This window comes from Rhinoderma darwinii, chromosome 3 (assembly GCF_050947455.1).
Source record: "Rhinoderma darwinii isolate aRhiDar2 chromosome 3, aRhiDar2.hap1, whole genome shotgun sequence".
NCBI lineage: Eukaryota > Metazoa > Chordata > Amphibia > Anura > Rhinodermatidae > Rhinoderma > Rhinoderma darwinii.
In genome coordinates this window covers 336,352,115-336,371,606 of record NC_134689.1, presented here as the reverse complement: position 1 = coordinate 336,371,606, position 19,492 = coordinate 336,352,115, and the positions used below count along the sequence as shown (strand labels likewise).

Genomic DNA, 19,492 nt, shown 5'->3' with positions numbered 1-19,492 from the left:
CCCAAACAACATGCCCTGTCCCCCTGCAACTTACTTTTCCCTGTCAGTAATGAAATAAAAGTTGACAGAATGGATAAAATATATGAAATTAAAGCCATTGGAGTTTATAGTAATAAATGAGCAATGATTATAATTCTCATAGAAAAGAAGTGATGGTGCTGTATATGTATCTATATAGAATATATGTTTGGTCAATTATTAATCACATGACCAGTGGCATGCGGGCAATTTGAATCTTGAGATTTGAACGGCTGTTGGCAGAACAGGTGACAGTTGGCGCAGACTGTGGATGTGGAGCAGCTTTATGGAGCAGCAATCAAAAATGGAGAAAGAGGAGATTGGAAGACGAGGAGGGAAGAGGAGAAGAGATGTCGTTGACTCATTGGAAGATGAGAAGACATCAATGAAGAAGAGCCAGGGGAGGAAGAGGAGAATTGGCTCAGGACAGAAGATCATCTGGCAGAAGAAGATAGATCTTCAAGACCAGGAAGAAGAAGGGCATGGAGAAGAGGAGAAGATCCTAATCTTGGACTCAAGTGAAGAAAAGAACTCTGCAATCAAGAAAGAAGAGGAAAGGAAGGAGGACACCAGGGGAAAAGGTAGAGAAATATAGATCAGGGTGACACGGACAACATGAAGACCTATAGATTCACATATACAAGTATCTCTAACTCCAACATAAAGCTATTTTACTGCACTTTTACTCATAGCCAAAAGCGACACAACATTATTCCAAATCAATGCAAAACGTTCCCACTGTACAATGGGAAGTACCAAAAACCCTTTTATATCTTATATTTGGTGGATGTGGTTTATAAAATGGACAAGAAACTGGGAGCAGAGGATTCTCCACCTATTGTCCCAGTCCATGTCCTTATATTGTAGACAGTTACATCTTCAGTGTATAGTTACACTATGTAACAAAATCTGTAACTGCTAAATGTATTAAATAGAAAACTCACAAGGGTATTCAGAAGAAAAGACACAAAATCTTCTGGTGGTCTTCACCAATAGTGAAGCCACTAGATATTATAGGTGTATAGGGATTATCCACACATGGCAGCATTCCCTAATAAAATCTCTATTCACATTAAGCCATGGCATAAAAAAATAGTCATGGCTAACCATTCTTTCTAGCCTTGGAAGCCATTTTAACCCTTTTAAGAACAGAAAAATTTTCATTTTTATGCTTTTTTTTTTTTCTCCGCCTTCAAAAAGCCATAACTTTTTTATTGTTTCGTTGACACAGTCATATGAGGGCTTAATTTTTACGGGTCAAAATGTACTTTCTAATGGCACTTTTTAATATTATGTGTGATGTACTGGGAAGCTGGAAAAAAATTCAGAATTGTGGAATTGGAAAAAAAACAGCAGTTCTGCCATTTTCTTATGGATTTCGTCATTATAGTGTTCACTGTATGGTGAAAATGTCATGTTACCTTTATTCTGCGGGTCAATACGATCACGGTGATACCAAATTTAAATAGTTTTTATTATGTTTTAATACCTTTAAAAAAATCTAAAAGTTTGAAAGAAAGAAAAAATGTTTTGCATTTGTGATCCTCGTAACTTTTTACATTTCTGTGTATAGAGCTGTGTAGGACATATTTTTCTACAGGTAAATATGTAGTTTTTATTTATATAATTTTGGTGAAGGTCTGGCATTTAGATAACTTTTTACTCAATTATTTTGGGGTGTTGAAGTGGCAAAAAAAACGTGATTCGCCCATTTTGATCTTATTTCCAGCTATGATGTTCACCGTATTCGATAAACATTTTTATATTTTTATAGTTCAGGCATTTTCAGATTCGGATTCCTAATGTGTTTATGTTTATTATTGTTTATTTATTTTTATATGTGATCTAGGGAAAGGGGGGTGAATTTTTATAATTTTTTTTAACTATTTTGAAAAACTTTTTATTACTATTTTTTAGCCCCCTAGGGGGCTTGAACCTGCGATCAGTAGATTGCTTATGCCATAGACTGCAATATCCCAGTATTGGGATGCAGTCTATGGGAAAATCAGTACATTGCTATTGAGACCTACCACAGGCAGGTCTCAATAGCAATCTTCCTATAGCAGGGCTGGGTGCGTTCAGAAGGCTCTCAGCTGCTAGAGGAATACACCGGCTCACGCGATCTTGCATGGCAGGAGCCGGTGACCACCGGTAAAGTGAAACTGAAAGTGAAAACCCCTCAGATGCCAGAGGTCACATCTGACATTGGCATCTGAGGGGTTAAATACTTGCGATCAGAGATGTCTCTGATCGCAAGCATTGCCGCTGGGTCCCTGCTGTGTAACACAGCAGAGACCAATGGTTATTGCGCCCGCTCGACTTCTAAGCAGGTGCCATGTTTAATTACCCTTTCCCGACGTAAATCTACAGGTTAGCCACGGGAAAGGGTTAAACTGCATGTTGCATATTTGTCCATGCAGCCTGAGGATGGCGGTTTGTAAAACTTTTAGCGGCGAATCTGCAGTGATAACACGCCGCAAATCCACCGCATGTGAAGTTAAAAGGGTTGTCTCACCACAGACAACCCCTTTAATTTTGGATTAGGTGATCGGTCTGGCTCCCGGCACTCCTGGCAATCAGCTGATTTTTCTAGGTTAGACCACAGCCATCCAAGCATTTCTTCTACAGCGTTAGCCGCAGGGGAAGCGTAGTATCACATGGCAGCTCTTCAGATGAATATCTTTCTATGTAATACATGGATGTTTTCGAGTCTGCCAGCGAAGGAGCCACTTCAGCTCAAAGGGGTCCCAAGCAGAGGACACCCCTCTATGACGTCCATATACTCTAATAGGGCATATGGATAGGGTTGTCTTCATGAGACACCCCTCTATGACGTCCATATACTCTAATAGGGCATATGGATAGGGTTGTTTTCATGAGACAACCACTTTAAGTTTTAATGTAAAGTAAAAGAGCTGTGATATAAAGAATGCGTCCTCATCATTAGAAGGTATTATATTTTTTTGTTACTGTCCTTGTGTATTATTTATCCTCCATTTCTCAGTATTCTCCTAAAAACACAATCTGGTTATTTTACAGAGATCCTCAATGCTTCTATATCAGTAATAATATAATTCTAGGTATCTGCATGTCCCCAACCTGTCCAAATCATAAATCTCTGCTTAGATAAATAAAATCCTGTTCATTGTGAATAATGTGAAGTTAATTTTCCTTTGTTCTTAATGTCTCTCTTTTCTCTTTTTTCTAGGAGACAGCGGTGCTGGGCGGTCCTACCCCGGCAGCACAATCTCTGATAACATCAAGAGATTAACGTTCCATCAAGTGCTCGGCCGGGGTAGTTTTGGAAAGGTAAGAATTCAGAATAATGTAAACCTATTGTTACAATTACTGCTCCTAATAGACTACATCCTAAATCAACATCCATCTGAACAACTCCTACTAAGGCCTCATGCACACAACCGTAGAGGTGTGCACAATCCGTTATTACGGCACAGACGAGCCGCGAAGTGTCATCCGAAGTCCGTCCGCAGCCACAGAGTGTGCACACAAGATGGGCATTGATTTCAATGAGCCCAGACCGCAATTGCGGACCGTATAGTGACATGTGACCATGTAATATATAATCGCACTGAGTCCGCCATATGGCATAAAATTAATCTTCACCACTTGAGCCACTTTATGTAACATAACAGGAAATGGCATAAATAGGAACATCTTTCCATAGACCTGCATGATATTATCAGAATACTTGTGTAGTGCGAAGATATTATATTATATTAGGGTGTTGGTATTTATGGAGTTCTGCATTATAGCTGAAATAATGGAGCCAGGTCGCCCCTTCTGCTTATTGCACTGTAGAGAACACCCTCCACCCCTCCCCTAGCCCCTTCCTCGGCTCAGCTTTCCTGTTAAAGCAGTTGTCTTTTGAAGACGACCCCTATCCAAATGCTATATCAGGGCATATTGATATCTTAGAGTGCGGTCCCCTCGCTCCGGATCCTCCTCTATGAGCCAGAACACAGAGACGCTCTGGCATATTTGAGCCGTCCGTTTATGATAGCTGCTAGATGTAATGTCTGGCTGGTTGCGGCTTTCCCGGCAAAATCAGCTGTTTGTCAAAGTGGCCAGGAGCCAGAGCAGCTATGATCAGCTGATCGGCGTGGCAACTCCAATCTAAAAGGCGCTACATCTGATGGGACAACCTAAACATACATCACAAAAGTTTATAGAATGGAGGGGAAAAAGGAGCATGGAAGCCATATAGTAAAAATAAACAGCTTTATTAACACATATTGACATACATACAAAGTGTTTAAAAGGTACAAAAAGGACAGGAAGACTCTATACAGTTCCGGTGTGAACACGATATGGCAGACTACCTATAACATATGGGGAGAGTATTGGACAGTCCAAGAGATGATTGTGAGGTATTTAAAGCTGTTTATTTTTACTATATGGCTTCCATGCTCCTTTTTCCCCTCCATTGTATAAATATATATATATGGGAGTTGCCTTTCCTGTTACTTAAAGAGTATGCTTTACTTCAATAGCATCTAGCCCCTTATTTGAATTGCTATAGGAGTTATTTTGTATATATAATACATCACAAACGTGATGTGAACAGAGCCTTAGAATCCTAGGAAATGTAGTCACTCAGTGCGCTAGAAGTCAGCGGGGGTAAACTGGCAGACTACTCCTCATATGCTGCAGGTGGCTTGGAAGAAAACTAAAGATGGATGTACAAAATATTGTAGAGTTTTTATCAGAATCACTCGAGGTTACTGTGGGGGCTAAACAGTTTGGACCCCCAGGATCTATAGAATGAAGGGACTGCAGTCTCTCCAGCATTTTTTCTGCAGAGCTAGGGCCAGTTCACACAGAGTCTTTTGACAATTTTTTTGACGCTTAAACCAAGTCGGAAAACGCACCAGTAAGCGGCCGAAAATGCCTCCCATTGATTTCAATGGGAGGCGGAGGCGTTTTTTTCCCGCGAGCGTAAAAACCGTCTCGCGGAAAAAAGAAGCGACATGCCCTATCTTCGGGCGTTTACATCTCTGACCTCCAATTGACATCAATGGGAGGCAGACAAAGCGTTTTTCACAGTGCTTTTTGCCCGCGGCGCTCAATGACCGCGGGCAAAACCCGCCACGAAAACCACGGCAAACGGTGTGCAGGCAGATCAAAATCTACCTCAAAATTCCATACGGAATTTGAAAGTGATTTTTTTTTTTTTTTGAGAATGTCAGTTAGTGTGTTTGATGCAACTTTCAAATTAGTTTTTATTAAAAATTATTTTTACTTTTTGAGATACAGCTGCTCTGTATTCTCTGACTGGTTCAGTGTCAGTGGGTCGGCATGCAGGATCCATCTGTAATCTATCACATCTAAGTTATGAACTTAGATGTGATGGATAACAGGTGGATCCCCGCTTTCACTGAACCCGTCAGTCCTGCGGACCTGACGGGTACAGGATTTAGTGCAAGATACAGCTGCTCTGTATACAGGATATAGAACAGGGGTCTATCAAAAAGTAAAAATATTTTTTCATAAAAAAAAGAATTTGAAAGTTGCACAAAACAGATTGACTGACATTTTTATTATTTAAAAAAACCAAAAAACACTTTTAAATGTTTACATAGCCTTTCAGTAAATGGGGCTGACATAACTTCAGGGCTGCTTTAATCCCTTGAGGACGTAGCAATATTTAGCCTTGAGGCCATAAATAACATAATATCTTTTTATGTGGGTCGTTATGATTATGGCAACAAATTTACAGGTTATCTACCGGTTAACAGGACGGTTGGGGGAATGGAAACTTGCCAGTGTGTTTTCTGCAGACCCTGTCAGGTCCAACGATGAGGTGTGGAGGCAACCTTAAATATAGCAATAGAAATTATATATCATAGTGTTCCCATGTCACGTATAGTTACATCGTTGCAGCTAATGACTTAGTAGAACATCGTGTAACTGTATGTGACAATGGTGGAGCAGGCTCATAATCTGAGCCTGCACCATCACCAGCAGGTGTCAGCTGTACATAACTGCTGACACCCTGCTGTAACGGCCAAGACCGGAGTTAGCATCTGATCCTGCAGATTAATCCCTTAGATGCCGCGGTCAAAAGCGACCGCGGCATCTAGGTGTTTTCTAACCCAGCGGCACCCCCATTACGCAATCGCGGGGGTGCCGATGGTTGCTATGGCAACCGGAGGCCTAACAATAGTCTCTTGGTCTGCTAAGTACAGAAGTTTAGTAGGCCCTGCCAGAAGCGGGGCCTAAGAGGATTGCTGTCATCGCCAAGAAGATGGCACTGGCTCAGAAGCTGAGCCGTGCCACGTGGCATCAGCTGTATGTTACAACTGACTACCTGCTATAATGGCAGGGACCAGAGCTAGCCCCGATCCCCACCATTAGCCCATTAGATTCCACAGTTAACAGCGACCGTGGCATCTAGGTTGTTTCTAGCCAATCGGCACCCCTGCTATGGCAACCTGAGGCCTAACAATGGCCTCCTGGTCTGCCAAGTACAGAAGCCTATTAGGCCCTGACCTAAGAGGCTTGCTGTCAGAGTGACACTGACAGCTCGAATGCATTGCACTACGTAGGTAGTGCAATGTATTAGAATCGAGATCAGTGATGTAGCCTTCAATTCTCCTAGTTGGACAAAAAAAAAAAAAGTTTTAAAAAAGTAAATAAATATGTTGTATACAAAAATAAAAATAAAAGTTCAAACTTAAAAAAACAATAACCACCTTTTTTCCCATAATAAATATTTAATTATAGGAATTAAAAAAAAAAAAAGTATACATATTTGGTATTGCCCCAAAGAAAAGTACTACCAAGCAAAATCCGTTCTCCAAAAGCCAAATGACACTCCCTTCCTTCTGAACCCTACAGTGTGCCCAAACTGCAGTTTATTTCCACATAAATGGCATTCCCATACCCAGGAGAACCCGCTTAACAGTTTATGAGGTATTTGTCAGCAGAGGCACAAACTGGGCATAATATATTGTGCACTAAAATGGCATATCAGTGGAAAATTGCACATTTCATTTTGCACCATTTCTAGTGAAAAAAACACATGCGGGGTCAAAATGCTCACTAAGAAAGGGTGTGGTTTCCAAAATGGGAATCATTATTTGGGGGCTTGTTTTACTTTTTGATCTTAGAGCCCTGCAATTGTGGGCCAGTGCTAGGAAAATCACCAAAATAGGCCTAAAATGCGCATTGTGCTCTTTCACTCCTAAGCCCTGTCATATGTGCAGGAAAATGATAAATGCCTTGAGGGCAGAGCCGGACTGCCCATCTGGCAATTTTGGCAAATGCCAGATGGGCTGGTGTCCCAATGGGCTGCTCTCCTCTTTCCCCAACAGCACAGTGCACTCTTTGAACTATATAAGGGAGAGACAGGGATAATACGTTTATGCTGCTGCTCGGAGGCTGCTCTGACATTATGTCATGCTCCGAGCTGCTGCTTCAGCCGGCAGATAAGAGTTACCCTTTTACTGAGCAGAAGCTCTGATTGGTAGAAAGCCTGTCAGCTGACAGGTGCCCCACCAATTACCAAGAGGGAAGCTCTGACTGCACATGATCCGGAGCAGGACATGGAAGGGGAGGGCTCTCTGGCTGCACAGGCTTATGTGGAGGGGGAGGCTTCCTGGTAACATCCACTGCTTCCTGTCATTGAGTGAAAGAACACCAGCAGGAGGAGGATGCAGAACCATCTGCAACCTGGAGACACTGGAACAGTCTTCTGTAGATATCTGGGCTGGTGAGTGGCTGATGCAGGGTCATGTGTAGTTATGTTATGTAGGGGAGACATTGTTTCACATACTCTGTGCTTTATGGGGCGGGGGGGGGGGTTTAGGATTCTGTGTGATGTTGGTGGGGAAAGGATGAGAGGATACTGTGTGCTGGGGGCTATTTAGGTTTGTGTACTTTGTGGAGATAGGAGTTGTATGTGGGGGTTTATGGGCCCTGTGTACTGTAAGAGGGGGATTACAGAGCCTTTTTTGTGGTGTTTGTGGGGGTAAAGGTATTTTCACACAATGCATGTTTTTTTTTACAACTACAGCTACAGCACACCCCCCCCACCCACGCAACATTTTAAGCCCTGCCCAATCCGCTAAGGAATGCCCACAAACCCTCCCAGATACTAACATTGCAGGATACACCTATCTCTGGATAATGTCTGGATCACACACACAAATTAGATTCAGTTTTTTGCTCCGTTTTTTTGAGCCAAAACAAGAAGTGGCTCTAAAAGGAAGGAAAGGTATAGAGAAAAGACTGGTGCATCTTCTTTTCTTGTGTCCATTACTACTGAACCAAATACTGCATCAAAACTGAGTGTGTGATCCTGGCCTACGACTCCTTTCGCAATGCAATCCTACAAAAAAAAGCAATAAAAAAACTGGGATGCTTGGGAGAAATGCTAAATTACATTTCATTAGAGTTGACGGTATTTTATTAAAATCCCCCATCAAAGCGATTCCGAATTGTTTTCTCATGACACATTGCACTTTATGTTAGTGGTAAAATTTGGTCGATATATTTAGTGTTTATTTGTGAAAAATAGCAAAATTGAATAGAAAGATTGGAAAAAATAACATTTTTCTAATTTTAAATGTATCTGCTTGTAAGACAGATAGTAATTCCACACAAAATAGTTACTAGTTCACATATCCCATATGTCTACTTTATGTTGGAATCATTTTTTGAACATTCTTTTATTTTTCTAGGATGTTAAAAGTCATAGAACATAAGCAGGAATTTGTCATATTTTGAAGTAAATTTCAAAAGCCTTTCTTTTTAGGTACCAGTTCAGTTCTGAAGTGGCTTTGAGGGGCCCATATGTTAGAAACCCCCCATAAATCATCCCATTTTAAAAACTAGACCCCCTCAAACTATTCAAAACAGCATTTATAAAGTTTCTTAACCCTATAGGCGTTTTACAGAAATGTAAAGCAGAGGTGAAACTTAATTTTTTATGAATTTTTTTTCTGTATAACACAAGGTTTTACCAGAGAAACACAACTCAATATTTATTTCCCAGACTCTGCAGTTATTCTGGCCCTAGCGTGCTAATGGACTGAAGCACAGGCTTCAGAAGCAAAGGAGCACCTAGAGGATTTTGGAGCCTCCTTTTTATTAAAATATATTTTAGGCACCATATCAGGTTTGGAGAGGTTTTGTGGTGCATTGGACTTTTTGATCAGTTTTTATTTTATTTCTTGTGAGGTGTGGCGACTAAAAGACAGCAATTCTAGTATTGTTTTTTACTTCTTTTTTTTTAAAGCTTTCACCGTGCGCTATAAATGACATATTCACTTTATTCTGCGGAGCGATATGATTACGGCGATACCATAGGTTTATAGTATTTTTATGTCTTATGGCGTTTGCACAATAAAATGCTTTTTATAAAAACGTATTTACTTTTTGTGTTGCCATATTCTAAGAGCCATAACTTTTTTATTTTTCAATCAAGAAAGCCACGTGACGGCTTGTTTTTTCGTAACGAACTGTAGTTTCGATCAGTACCATTTTTGGGTACATGCGCCTTTTTGATTACTTTTTATTAACGTTCGCCGTGCAAGCTATATAACAAAATACTTTTGTAGTTCAGGCCGTTACGGACACGGCGATACCAATTATGTATAGTTTATTTTTTTATTTTTTTAATAATATAGGACTGATAGGGAAAAAAGGGGTATTTTTACTTTAATTACTTTTAAACTTTTATCTTTTTATTGTTCCACAATTTTTTTTGAACTTTTTTTTATGTCCCGCTAGGGGACTTGAGGGCAGGAGGCCCTGATCGCTATTCTAGCACACTGTACTACATGTGTAGTGCAGTGTATTAGAGCTGTCAGGACCCACAAGGCTTCCGTAGATGGCATAGGCCATTGTTATTCCTCTGGTTGCCATAGCAACCATAGGCGCCCGCGATCATGTTGCGGGACGTCGATGGGGCTTTAACTCCTATGAAGCCGCTAATGTTATTGAACGCGGCTTCTAAGGGCTTATTCAGCGGGGACCACCGCCATCAGTCCCTGCTGAAGGAGCTGTGACAACTGCTGTACGAGACAGCAGTTGTCACAGCTCCTGTATGTGCCGAGAGGGGGCCAGATTGGCCTTTCCTCCCGTGACGTACTATTAGGTCATGGAGCGCAAACGATGCGCTCATCATGAACTAATAGTACATCCAGGAGCAAGAAGGGGTAAAGAGGTGCATACCACCTAAAATATTTGGCACATCTTTGGCTGTCCGTGCAACAAAAATGCAAATCTAGGCCTGCTACTAGACGGTCTAGATTTGTTGCATAATTTAAGCAAGTTTCTTGCGTAAATTATGATAAATCTGTCATTCCGATGGAGGCCCCGCCCCTTTGGCTAAAATTCGCTCCCCTTTTCAAAAGTAGTGAGAAAAGTAAAGAGTCACACATTTTAGCACAACTATGGTGTGCTGCAAAATTTGTGACTTTTTTACACCAGAAAATATTCCCCCAGTATGTTCTGTACACTATGGCATTATTTGGGCATAGTACACGCTATTATTTCGGCGGTGTAATTTAGCAGTGTGCATGTAAAAATTTTTCCTTCTTGGTGGGCCTTGTGATTTCTGTGTACGCCTGCCCACACCTTCGTACTCAGTAACAGCGTGGGGTCGGCTGACACAGCTAAGGACAGTCAGAAATAGTAAGACCTACGGCAAGGGCCAGACAGGGGGGTCTGAAAATAATGTTTGCCCAGTGCCCAGCCACTACTAGGTAATTCAAGCAAATACATTTACGCATTACTGTCATTTTCTTAATAACAATAAGCAGAGATCTCGTAAAACATGAGGAATTCTATTGGAAAATTGTATAACTTTTAATTATACAAAAAATAACATTAATTTGCTGAAACTGGATAACGCCTTTGATGGACTGAGTTGTAATACCAGGTACAGCCATGACTATATGATATATACTATATCATGCTGCACTCACCACCTTCTCATAACCTACAAGTGTACAAATATATTTCACATTCACCACGCAGCAAGTGGGCATGTGTGCTTTCAAATGCCAGGGCTGAATTTCAGTCCCAGTGCGGCCCTGCTTGAGGGGAGTAGTTTCCAAAATAGGGTCACCTCTTGGGGCTTTCCACTGTACTCTAGTACCTCAGGGGCCCTGCAAATGTGACATAGTGCCCAAACACCAATCCAGCAAAATCTTCACTCCAAAAGCCAAATGGTGCTCCTTCCAATTTGAGCCCTGCCAAGTGCCAAAGCAGCAGTTTAGGGTCATATATGGGGTATTGACACACTCGGAAGAAATTGATTAACAAATTGTGTGGTGTTTTTTCTCCTATTACCCCCTTGTGAAAATAAAAAATCGGGAACTAAAACTGCATATTTTTTGAAAAAATTTAATTTTTCATTTTCTAATTCTAATAAAATTTATGAAGCACCTGTGGGGTCAAAATGCTCTCTACATCCCTAGATCAATGTCCTGGATAGTGTGTAGTTTCCAAAATGGAGTCACTTTTAAGGGGTTCCCCCTGTACTGGTACCTCAGGGGCTCTGCAAATGCGACATGGCGCCCAATAACAAATCCAGAAAAATCTGCATGTCAACTAGCACTCCTGCCTTTCTTAGCCCTGCCGTGTGTCCAAACAGCAGTTTATGACCATATACGTATGAGATGTTTCTCTACTCAGAAGAAATAAAGTACAAATATAGGGTGCTTTTTCATTTTCACGGCCTAATTCCAATAAATTCAGCAAAAAGCCTGTGGGGTCAAAATGCTCACTATACCCCTAGATGAATTCCATGAGGGTTGTAGTTTCCTGAATGGGGTCACTTTCAGTGGATTTCCACTGTTTCGGTCCCTCAGGGGCTTTGCAAATGTAACATGGCGCCTAAAAACCATTCCAGCAAAACTTGAGCTCCAAAAGCCAAATGCCACTCCTTCCCTTCTGAGCCCTGCAGTGTGTTCGAACAGCAGTTTATTACCACATATGGGGTATTGCCATAATCAGGAGAAATTGCTTTTCAAATGTTGGGGTGCTATTTCTCTATTTCTCGCTTCTGAGGCTGGTGTTTCAGTCCATTACCACACTAGGGCCACACGTGGGATATTTCTAAAAACTGAAGAATCTGGGCAATAAATATTGAGTTGCGTTTCTCTGGTAAAACCTTCTGTGTTACAGAAAAAAATGGAGTTTATATGATTTTCCTGCAAAAAAATTAAATTTGTACATTTCACTTCCACTTTGCTTTCATTTCTGTGAAACGCCTAAAGGGTTAATAAACTTTCTAAATTCTGTTTTGGAAACTTTGAGTGGTGCAGTTTTTAAAATGGGGTGATTTATGGGACGTTTCTATTATCTAGGGCCCTCAAAGCCACTTCAGAACTGAACTGGTCCCTAAGGAAATAGGTTTTGTAAGTTTTCTTGAAAATTTGAGAAATTGCTGCTAAAGTTATATGCCTTGTAACTTCCTAGAAAAATAAAAGGACGTTCAAAAAACAATGCCAGCATAGAATAGCGATATGGTAAATGTTAACTAGTAACCATTTTGCGTGGTATTACTATCTGTCTTACAAGCAGATACATATAAATGTAGAAAAATACTAATTTTTGCAGATTTTATCCAAATTTCTGTGTTTTTCACAAATAAACACTGAATGTATAGACCAAATTTTACCACTAACAGAGTACAATGTGTCACGGGAAAACAATCTCAGTACCGCGTGGATAAATAAAAGCATTCCAAATGTATTTTTTTTTAAATAATATTTTTGATTTGATTATTCCATTCTGCAGGTTATTTTTTATTGGGATAATTCAATCATAAACAAGAAACAAAAGAAAATACAATACCCAACCCCCCTCCCCACACACCCATCCCTTTCCTGATGCCAAGGCAGATGAGTAGAGAGAAAAAAAAAATCAAACATGAGGCCTTAGTGCAATAACTTTGTCCTTTATATGCAGCCGGTCAATCCAACTTCTCCATCTATTATAAAAATATTTAGACCTCCCTTTTGTGAGATAGTGCGATCTTTCATAGAGCAGCACTCTAAATACTGCCTTTAGCCATTCAGTCACTACTGGAGGATTCTTTACAATCCATTTCCTCAAAATCTGTAATCTTGCCAAAAACAAACAACTGAATCATAAGATCAGTCATTGCTCTGCTTCAGCCCTGGTACTTGTGAGGGGTCTCCAAAAAACATTAAGCCTTCGGAGTTCTCCAAAACCATGCCTAAGATAGATTCAATGGTTTCAATTACAAAGAAGCAGTATCCATGCAGCTTTGGGCATCACCACATCAAATGTATGAGATCAGCCTGATCTATATTACACCTAGGACAGGTATCATTCTCTCTACAACCCATGCTATACAGACGTTTAGGAGTGAAGTACAAACGGTGTAAACCTGGTAGAATTTATGTGAATAATTTAGTGACACACTATTAACTCCTTTGAACACCACCCTCCATGTGACTACATAATCCTTCTCCAAATCTTTTCCCCATTTTACATTTAAATTTGCCCTTACTGGGCTATCTCAATTCATAAACCTACTTAGCTCATGATACACCAAAGAAGTGACCCCTTTTCTTTTCCCCTATTATACAGGTTTATAAATAATTCCTCTGAACCAATCTGAAAACATTCTTTATCACGTGTCACTTCCCACTCGTGAACTATTTGAAAATAGTGCAAATACAGGGATACGGATAAAATACCGAACTCCCTTTGTAAGGTGTCCGGGGTTCTTATTACCCCGTTGACAAAAAAAGTGATAATTGCGTAATACCCCACTTCACCCAAAATCTACTGTCCTCTACTTTTACAAACTGGTTAAGTAATTCATTGCCCCATATGGGGATAAAGGAAGTTTTTAGGAGGTTTTAATGTTTTGCGGCATTCGCCTTGTGGCCTAAATAATGACATATTGTAATAGTTCAAACGTTTACAGTCGATACCAGTTATGTTCATTTTTATTTTTTTTACATTGTGCTTGAGGGAAATGGGAAAAGGTTTTTTTTTAACTTTTAATTAGTTGAATTTTTTTATTTATTACAATTTTTTATTTTACTGTTTTTTTACTTGTCCCCCATAGGGAACTTGAACTACCAATTGTTGGATCGCTTGCACGATATACTGCAATACTTCATAGTAGTACAAAGATGGCAGACTTGGGGGCCTTCATCAGGCCCCCAGGCTGCCATGCAAACCAATGGCACCCACAATCTCTCTGCCGGGGGGGCCATTGGAACGTTACAGTGGGTCACCCCCTCTGTTTTCAGTGATTTAAATGCCACGGTCGATATTGACCTTAGCATTTAACAGGTTAAGCTAGTGGGATCATGCTCGAGTGGGATTGTGCTGGTTACCCAGAAGTGTCGGCTGTAACACACCTGTCCTACGAGCGGGCTCAGCCCGTGAGCCCGCTCCATACTCCCCCACCCGATGTGCGCCGTATATATACGACAGATGTCGGGAAGGGGTTAAATCTACCATGGACCCCTCTAGATTTTGAGTCTGCAATATTGCCTTCATAGTTGGAGTCTCAGACAAGCATCGTCCTCTCCATGCACGCTCCCTGACTCCTCTCCTGTTGGGCTAAAATGCTTTTCCAAATTGCCTTGTTTCCCTCTAGAGGTCACAGGAGCGGGAGAAGATAGGAACTTGTCCATCCTAGAGGATGCAGCTTTACCCCCAGATCGCCCCCTATATATTTTGCTCGCTGGTGCGCCATCCTTGTCCTGTTTCTTTTGGAGACATATCAAATACCCGGTGTATAATCTAGCCAGGAGAAAGACTAGAACACTCGCCAATGCATAATACGTAATGAAAAAATAACTGAACACAGTCCCTCTTGGAGAAAGATAATCAGCAGTATCAGTAATTTTTAACCACTTGACTCAACGATTTCTATACTGCTTTCTCAAGCAGAAATCCTTTTATGTGATATTAATTCAAAAACTGCAAATAATAGCCCTCAAACCGTTCTCAAGACAGGTACAACATGTATAATATTTGATAGACAATACAGTGGTTACTAACAGGAACATTCTAACCCCCTCCCGGTCCTGAATTGCTGGACCTGTTCTTGGACTTGTACAAGGCTTTAGTGCGGCGTGCTAACACTTGCCAGATAGCAGGTGATCAAGGCAATAATGCAGTAATGCTGAATCCAAAGCGGCAGTAGAGACAGGACAGACAGGGGAGCCAGAACTCATTAGCGGCAAGAGATCCAGAACCAGGCACCAGGGTGCATTTAATTATTACAGCCGACCATAACAACTGCCCCAGACATCAAGCAGGAGGACCGGGAACCAAAGCTTGAGCACCGACGATGTCAGAGCCTGTGAAAGGCAGCGTACCGGCCACATCACACAGGAGAGGCTGGGGCTTAGTGCTAGATACCAAGCATCAATGTAGTGCAGCGGGGGAGCAGAGGAGGAGCCAGGACATTGCAGAGGAGGAGCCTGTCGACCGTCACATCCGGTGTCACATTGGGTTCGTGGAACCACTGGGCCATACCGCCTTGGCGATATGGCAGCTGGCCAACAGGGTGCAGGTCACAGTTCGTATAAGGTATCTGTGGCAGCTCAGACAGTAGCAAGGCAGGCTCGGCTGGGACTAGGCAGCGGGAAGATGTCAGGCGTGGAGCAGCAGGACAGGCGCAGATACAGCACAGCATGACTACAGCATGGCACTAGAGCAGGATACGGGATACAGGAAGAGGGAACACTGGAACTGGAAAACACTAGTAGACCATTTGCTTAGACAAACTAGGATATGATAAACAACGCTCAGGCAAGGATCAGAAGGGTGGTGGCCCACTTATAGTCCAGGAAATCATGTGAGTTGATGATAGTGATTGTTTACATGTGCGCGCTGGCCCTTTAAGAGCGGGCACGAGCGTGCGCGCGCACCCTACTGGACACAGCAGACCGGAGCGGAAGTGAGCGCTGGCGTCTCCTAGGAAGGAGATGGGGACCTGCGCTCACAGATCCATGGCTGCGGGCGTCAGGAGGTAAGTAAACCTGACGACTTGCGGCCATGGAGGCTACATCCGGTCACATGCTCTCTCTCAAAGTTTTTACCACCTAAACTGACACATGTCAGATTTGAAAATGGGCTGTGACTATAAGGCCAAAACAGGCTGTGTCCTTAAGGGGTTAAAGGGGTTTTCCTACTCGCAACCTTTATTGCCTATCCACAGGCCACAACCGAGTGAGAGCCCTTGCTTTTCCTGCACTGGCGCATTCTGCCATCTTTGCCCATCCTTATGACAATCATTTTAGTTCTGGAGGCTGCAATTTTTGCTAGTTGCTAGTTAACTTAAATGGGAACTTACTACAAACATTTGGATCATTCTGTCAGTCCCTGCACTGAAATACAGAATATTTTTGTTGTAACGACCTCAGTCACAAGCCAAAATATATCTGACAGGAGAAAAGAAGGTGTTTTTACAATAAATATATGTTATAAAATCCCTTCATTATCTACAAACAAATTTTAACATTAGTCCAGGATCACACAGACAATGTTGATTCAGTTTTTGGCTCAGTTTTTTGAGCCAAAGCCAGGAGTGAATCCAAAAGGTATAAAGACAATACTGATGCATCTTATTTCTTTTGTGTCCACTCCTGGGCTGAGCTAAAAAAAAAGGATCTAAAAACTGTGTGATCCCGGCCTTACGGTAAATTTATCTATGAGGACCTGGCAAGTCCTAGAAAATCTATTAAGTCACAATAATCATTGCCAACTAATGATTTCTATGCAAAATAGGCAAATATAAGAACAGAATCTGCTGAGCCTGTTGTTGCTGGATGTGTATTACAGGATAAGAAGACGTTTCCATATTGGGAATACCACCTTAAAAATACAAATCCCCAGTTTGAGTCTGTAACATGGATTGGAGCCGTGGAGGGTAGACTAACAGTTACATGTAAATGTGTAGTAACATTACTGTTACTTATGGATTATTTCTTGTCCCCAACACATTTCATGCAGATCCCTCATTAATAATGTTTTTCTAGGTGGTGCTGGCGGAAGACATCTACACTCGCCACCAATTTGCTGTCAAAGTCATCGCCAAGAGAGACCTGCTTGCCGAAGGAGAGGAGCGCGCGACGGTGGAGCGGCGGGTGTTACAACTTGCATCTGGCAGCCCCTTCCTTCTCCATGGAGAATTTGCTTTCCAGACCAAGGTACATTTATTATTCCTTCTGTCATGCCATAGGCAGTCTTTCATCTATATAGTTGCTGTATTCTGTGTTAATGTTGTGATAGCTCCCTCTAGTGGCTGTTTTCTGCAGTAGTTTAAGTAAACTAGCCTACAATCCATTGTATGTCCCATGAGAGCCACCGTATCTATCACCTATGAACTTGCTGACATCACCAAGTCCGCTCTGTAGCAGCCATTTTCAGATTGTACTGTTACACAAGCAGTATGTAAATACATCGTCTTGATCCGAGCCTACGGTAGCATGGCTGGTATGTACACATGACCATCTAGCGTTGTAGGTTTCTATGTTGATGCATATGGTGGTGTTTTGCATGTCTCCGGCTGTTATAGACACCAGTCAGTGGCCATGCCTGTTACACATAGGACAGCATCTTCCTGTGTGTCTGTCTATCTCCACTCATCATCTCTGTGCTCATGTTCTTGTATATAATGCACATGATGACAAAGCTTTGTATAGTAGTGTGTTGTTACCTGCTGCTGTACTACAGTAAGCGCATTATCTCTCTGTTTCTTACTTTCACACCATCCTTGCAATAAAAGTTCAAGTTTGGACATCGCTCCTGAGTCAATGAATTGCTGGGAAAGAGTTTAGCTGCCTGTCAACGTCTGCCCCTCTGACACATGAGGAAAGAATACCTTCTACTCTTACTACTGGATGATGCCTTTATTATGGGCTGAAAAATAATCTGTGTTCAGCTCCATAATTCCAGGCTGGACAATTTATTAATATATCTTTATAGGGGAACTCTGTTCTCCTGACATAATACAGGATATAATTCTGTCTACATGCAGCGCAGCTGCCAATAGGGGGAGCTGTCACTTCTATGGATGTCACTCTTATTGACATCTTATAATGTTGGGACATGGAAAGCAATGTGTGATGTCATGTATCCCAGTATATACATTGCACTAGTATAGAGAGAATATTCTACACATAGAGAGCAAATAATAAGTCACACTTCTCCTGCGTCCGGTGTCCAGCTGTAACTATATTATCACCAGTAAGGGGTTACTGATCCATCATACAGAATATACCTGTCCTATCCTCCCGTCTTCATGTAGTCTATGTCTATGGGGATGAGGTGATAACTGATGATGGGTTCTGTATAGTAGGAGTGTAGAAGCTCCAATCATTTGGTAACTTTATCATCTGCATTATCAGTCTTCTGTCTCTGTTCTGTGTATTAGGGGCTTGTGCTTCTTGGAATGGAGTACGTCAACTGCGGAGATTTCCATCAATTCCTGCAGCGGAAGGGGCGACTTGACATCCCCAGTGCACGGTAAAGTAGTCGTAGGCTAATAAGAATACAAGATCCAATGATAGCTTCCATTTATAAGAGGACAGTACATAGGATAGAGTGTTAGCCCCCATGCCCGAATACAAGGTCCAATGATAGCTTCCATTTATAAGAGGACAGTACATAGGATAGAGTGTTAGCCCCCCCTGCCCGAATACAAGATCCAATGATAGCTTCCATTTATAAGAGGACAGTACATAGGATAGAGTGTTAGCCCCCCCTGCCCGAATACAAGATCCAATGATAGCTTCCATTTATAAGAGGACAGTACATAGAATAGAGTGTTAGCCCCCCTCCCCAAATACAAGATCCAATGATAGCTTCCATTTATAAGAGGACAGTACATAGGATAGAGTGTTAGCCCCTCTGCCTGAATACAAGATTCAATGATAGCTTCCATTTCTAAGAGGACAGTACATAGGATAGAGTGTTAGCCCCCCTGCCCGAATATAAGATCCAATGATAGCTTCCATTTACAAGAGGACAGTACATAGGATAGAGTGTTAGCCCCTCTGCCCAAATTCAAGATCCAATGATAGCTTCGATTTATAAGAGGACAGTACATAGGATAGAGTGTTAGCCCCTCTGCCTGAAGACAAGATCCAATGATAGCTTCCATTTATAAGAGGACAGTACATAGGATAGAGTGTTAGCCCCTCTGCCCCAATACAAGGTCCAATAATAGCTTCCATTTATAAGAGGACAGTACATAGGATAGAGTGTTAGCCCCCCTGCCCGAATATAAGATCCAATGATAGCTTCCATTTATAAGAGGACAGTACATAGGATAGAGTGTTAGCCCCTCTGCCCAAATTCAAGATCCAATGATAGCTTCCATTTATAAGAGGACAGTACATAGGATATAGTGTTAGCCCCTCTGCCTGAAGACAAGATCCAATGATAGCTTCCATTTATAAGAGGACAGTACATAGGATAGAGTGTTAGCCCCTCTGCCCCA

General features: G+C 41.7%; 1 protein-coding gene across 1 annotated transcript in view; it reads left to right on the top strand.

The window, feature by feature from the left end:
• Positions 1-322: 322 nt before the first annotated feature.
• The window catches only part of LOC142750489 (protein kinase C delta type-like), a 33,540-nt gene continuing 14,370 nt past the window's right edge, over positions 323-19,492 (top strand). Inside the window, exons 1-4 of the mRNA XM_075859491.1 lie at positions 323-599; positions 3,227-3,327; positions 17,028-17,198; positions 18,425-18,516. Coding sequence (XP_075715606.1) covers positions 323-599; positions 3,227-3,327; positions 17,028-17,198; positions 18,425-18,516 — 641 coding nt within the window. The remainder of the gene's footprint in view (positions 600-3,226; positions 3,328-17,027; positions 17,199-18,424; positions 18,517-19,492) is intronic.